Consider the following 5,038-nt stretch of genomic DNA (forward strand, 5'->3'; position numbering starts at 1 on the left):
GATCTAAATTTGGAATATCTTTAGGTAGGGGTACGTCATTTAAACATTCAAATTGATTCTGAAATTGACTTTGCGGTGTCATAGGCAATTCGTTTCCTCCCACACCGAACAAGTTTTCGACAAATGAGTGTGGATCCATTTGTTTAGTTGTAATAAGTAATAACTAGTAGAAGAATAACTGTATAAATGTAGTGAGAAATGAAAATTGAATGAAATTTCAATAAATATAGTGAGAACTGAGAAATGAGAATTGGATATTGTATAAATTGTATATAAAAATTTCACAACTATCAACATAATACAAGAAAGTTGAGAGAAAGATAATTGAGAGTTGAGAGTGAATTGTAGAGAATTTTGTGGCTAAATGCCCCTATTTATAGAAGAAGAAAAGAAAAAAATATAAGGACCAAAACGGTCAAAACAAAAAAAAATTTAACTAGGGGACTGAAACGGTCACTGACAAAAGTCAGTGTCCGTTGATAAAGTGACCGAAACGGTCACTTTTTAAAAAAATGTGACTGTTTCGGTCACATTTAAACACGAGGCCATGAGCTTGGGCTCGTGGCTCATTTTCGTTTATAACGAGCCACTCGTGGGATTGTGCTAGAAGAGCGGGCTCGGCTCGCCCACCGAACTGGCCCACTCGGCTCGCGCTCGGGCTCGTGTTTTTACGAGCCCGAACCGCCCACAAGCTCCATTTTCGCGAGCTGAGCGGGCGAGCCGACGAACCGTTTGGCCCATTTGCCACCCTTAGCTGTAAACTTGGGATCTATTGCCTTTTACCAAACATCTTTATATGTTAGATATGAAGGTTTTCTAAGTTCTAGTGTCATTTAATGAGTACTCTATTAACAACATAATACGATATAACATGTTGATAACAACGCTACCTCAACAAATTATTGTAGATCTGAACTTAACATATTGTTCATTAATTCCTTTGGAGTTCATTTTTTTCCCATTTAACTCTATTTTATTGAGGTAATTGAGGATCATTGATTTGGTGACTAATTCCGTATTCATAAGTTATAACTTTTATTACAATATGCTGAACCAAAGTGTTTTAGATAATAGAAACAAAATATAACAGATGCATTAATTTTTAATGCACAAGAGTGTTGAGTTCTAATATCTAACTGTTGAATTTGAACACTCAAAATAGGCTTTTATTAGAATAATTATAATAAAACATCCTTATTTTTCAATATTTTTGTGCAAAATATTTCTACATTTCGATTTTGACAATTTCACCATTATTTTCACATTTCATTGCGAAAAAGTTCTTTCCATCGACCTACCATCAAATGCTCCGTTAACTCAACAAAGGCTAATTAGCACAAAACATCTCACTTTCAATATTTTTATGCAAAACATCCCCATCTTTCTTTTTTGGGCAATTTCACCTTTCATTGTGAAAAATGTCATTCCATCCACCCATCATCAGATAATCCGTTAACTCAATTTTTCTTTTCAAAAATCCAGGGTAATATAGTCTTACCCAATTTTTCCATTGACCCTTCTTCCCGCTTCAAAGTTAACTGTTCAAAATTAAAAGTAAATGTAATATATATAGTTAATTCATTAAATATATAATAAATGACGTAAAAAATGCTGTATTTCACCTTAAGAAAAACGATTGTTGCTATAATACTAGATTACTCATAAAATTTGAACAATAGATGAAGAGATTGAATATGTAATCAATACACTGGAGATGTTCTTCCCCGTTTTATGCTTATCAAGGGTGTAAATAAGGGCAAAATAATAAGAACAATGGCAAACGTGATGCTGTAAATAACCCATCAGATTTTAATGATGAATGACCCATCATATATGAATAGAGAAAATGAACTGGACCACTTCTTTTCTTTTCAGCATAAAATTGAACTTGTGATAATCATCCATACCTATTAATACGTTTTACGTGTATTAACCCTATCTTTTAGCCTTTGTTTGAGCCCCATTTTGGGGGAGAAAATGAATTTTTAAATAGTGTATTGATGAAAAATATGTGGTCAAAAAACAAGAAAAATTTTGAATTTACATGTAATACTATTTTATTGAAAAATGTGTGGTTGAAAGGATATTAAAATATTATTGAAAAATGAATTTTTTCAAAAGAATGGGGCTCAAACAAGGGCTTAATATACATTATGAAAACATCCTTACCTTGAAAATTAAGTTGCATAAAAATATCCATACCTTTGTAAAATGAAAGGTAGGAATGTTTTGCTCAAAAATATTGAAAGATAGAGGACAATTTTGCTAATTAGCATTTTTGTTGAGTTAACGGAGCATTTGATGGTGGTGGATGGAATGATTTTTTCTGTAATGAAATGTGAAAGTGAGGATAAAATTGTTAAAAAATGAAAGGTATGGATGTTTTGCACAAAAAATATTGAAAGATAGAAACGTTAACTTCTATTTTATGAAATGGAATTATACAATTTTGGACACTCACACACCAAGGCCACGTTCTAATATTTTATTCACTTAAAAATCCTCACTGCTCAGATACACACTACCTTCGGCTTCCTCTCTTATCACTATTCTCTCTTTTGTCACAAATACACACACACACATCACTTAGGTATATTGACGTAGCGGAAGATTATAGGAAAGATAAATAATCACAAAATGAAAAAAATCTCAAGGAGATTTTTATTGAATTCAAAACACTGTTGTCTCAAAGGACTTACAACGCCTTAAATAGAAAAAATCTAGCAAAATTCGAAAAATAGAATAAAAAGATATTTTTCCAAAAATAGAAAAATATGAGATAACCACTAAGATGGAAAATCCTTATCTTCAAGATCATCCTCCAACAAATGGAATATAAATCCGAATTTTATGAAAAAAGATATTACAAAAACAAAAATTACCATAAATAGCAAAAACACCTAAACGAGAGCCTAAACGATGGAGTTTGCCCAAAATTGGCCTTGCATCAGGGCCAAAGGCGCTGAATTTTATTCATTGGTTCGATTTCAATCGAATTAGACTTGTAATTCGCCAAAAATGAACAAACCCAAAGTTATCATGAAATAAAAAACCACACTTTTATGCCTTGTGACGGTTCCATTTCATCATAAACTCTAATCCCTTATACACTTCATCATTCTCCCCAAGGTGGGAAAAATTCTCCCTCGAATTTGACAGGAAATGAGCTTCATCCTCATTAGAATTATCACCACGAAATGGCACCAAATGCTTGATATTGAACACGTCAGATGTACGAATATGGATGGGCAGGTTCAAACGGTAAGCATCGGATTGATCTTCTCAATGACCTCCAATGGGCCAACCTTCTTCGCAGTAATCTTGTTGTATTCATGAGTAGGAACACGATCCTTTATTAACACCGCCCAAACAAAGTCACCTACCTCAAATTCAAAATGTCGGCGTTTAAGATCTGCAGCACGCTTATACTCATGATAGCAGCCTGCAACTGATCATGAGCCTGTGAGTGAACCTGCTGCAATTGCTGAATAAAGTCTTCGGCCATACCATGCATTTTAATAGAAGTAGAAACTGGAACCAGATCAAGTGGACCACGAGGAACAAGGCCATACACCACCTGGAACAGACTAAAACCTATACTTCGGTTAATAGCATGATTATGAGCAAATTTTGCTTGACACAGCTTCCGATCCCAAGACTTGATGTGATCACCAACCAGGCAATGTAATAAATCACCCAAGGAATTGTTAACAACCTCTGTTTGACCATTTGTCTGAGAGTAATATGCACTGCTGAAGTCCAACCGTGTATTCATCGAGCGCCATAAGCTGCGCCAGAAGTGGCTGAGGAAACGAGTATCCTGATCAGACACAATAGATGTAGTAGTCTATGCAGGCGATAAACCTCACGAAAATACAGTAAGGCTACATTGACAACATCTGTAGTCTTCTTGCAGAGGATAAAATGTACCATTTTTGAAAATCGATCAACCACTATGAAGATCGAATCAAACTCATGTTGAGTCCTGGGGAGTCCCACAACGAAATCCATGCTCACGTCTGTCTAAGGCTGGGTTGGAATAGGCAGGGGCATATACAGGCCCGCATTTGTCGCCTTGCCCTTGGCCAAGTGGTAAACCCGACAACGCTCCACAAACTTGCGGACATCTTTGCTCAATGATGGGTAAAAGTAAGAAGCAGCAATAAGCTGCAATGTTCGATCATGACCTACATGGCCCATATTATGCAACTCTTGAATGATCTTCAACCTCAAACTGCCTTCTGGAATACACAACTGATTGCCATGAAAAAGAAAACCATCGACCCATGCAAACTCCGACTGCACACCCTCCTGCAACGTCTGAATAACATGGGAAAAGTATGGGTCAGTAGCATATAAGTCACACAAACTGTCAAAACCTGGAACCTCCACTAGCATTTCTGTAAGGAGAGTTTGGCGCCTACTCAATGCATTTGTAATTTTGTTAAGGGCACCTGCCTTGTGCTTGATCACAAAAGTAAACTGCTGTAAGTAAGCAATCCAAGAGGCATATCGAGTAGATACCTTATCCTGAGTACCAAGGTGTTTAAGGGCGTCATGATCCGTATACAAAATGAACTCCTTATGGAACAAATAGTGACACCAATGCCGAACGGCCTGGACTATTGCATAGAACTCTACATCATAAGCACTATATCGAGATTTTGGGCCAGAAAGCTTTTCACTGAAATATGCAATCGGGCGTTGTTCTAACTCAGTACACCACCAATACCCACTTTCGAAGCATCACAATGTAGCTCAAATGGTTGGGTAAAGTCAGGCAACACCAAAACTGGAGCAGTAGTCAACTTCTGCTTAATCAATTGGAAAGATGACTCTACCTCGTGAGTGCACTAGAACCTACCATCCTTCATGTAATCTGTAATTGGTGCCATGATGCTACTGAAATGTGGTATGAACTTGTGATTGAAGGAAGCAAGGCCATGAAAACTCCGCACCTCAGTGATAGTCTTGGGCTGTGGCCACTGACTTATCGCCTCTACTTTAGATGTATCAACTGCTAACCCCGCCTATGACA

The 5,038-nt window shown here is 36.6% G+C and overlaps 1 protein-coding gene across 1 annotated transcript; it reads right to left on the bottom strand.

The window, feature by feature from the left end:
• Positions 1-3,379: 3,379 nt before the first annotated feature.
• LOC111398390 lies at positions 3,380-4,011 on the bottom strand. The gene is made up of 2 exons (XM_023025302.1): positions 3,931-4,011; positions 3,380-3,820 (listed from the first exon to the last, which is right to left on the bottom strand). The coding sequence occupies exons 1-2, from the start codon at positions 4,009-4,011 to the stop codon at positions 3,380-3,382; spliced, it is 522 nt and encodes a 173-aa protein (XP_022881070.1).
• Between the last annotated feature and the right edge of the window lie 1,027 nt (positions 4,012-5,038).

The sequence above is a fragment of the Olea europaea genome, chromosome 8, assembly GCF_002742605.1.
Source record: "Olea europaea var. sylvestris chromosome 8, O_europaea_v1, whole genome shotgun sequence".
Lineage (NCBI taxonomy): Eukaryota > Viridiplantae > Streptophyta > Magnoliopsida > Lamiales > Oleaceae > Olea > Olea europaea.

Bases quoted from the DNA above. Each gene is read 5' to 3' on its own strand.
- LOC111398390 (XM_023025302.1), bottom strand. From the start codon at position 4,011: ATGGATTTCGTTGTGGGACTCCCCAGGACTCAACATGAGTTTGATTCG. The intron at 3,821-3,930 runs GTACATTTTATC...GTGTCTGATCAG, and splicing joins TTGATCGATTTTCAAAAATG to GATACTCGTTTCCTCAGCCA.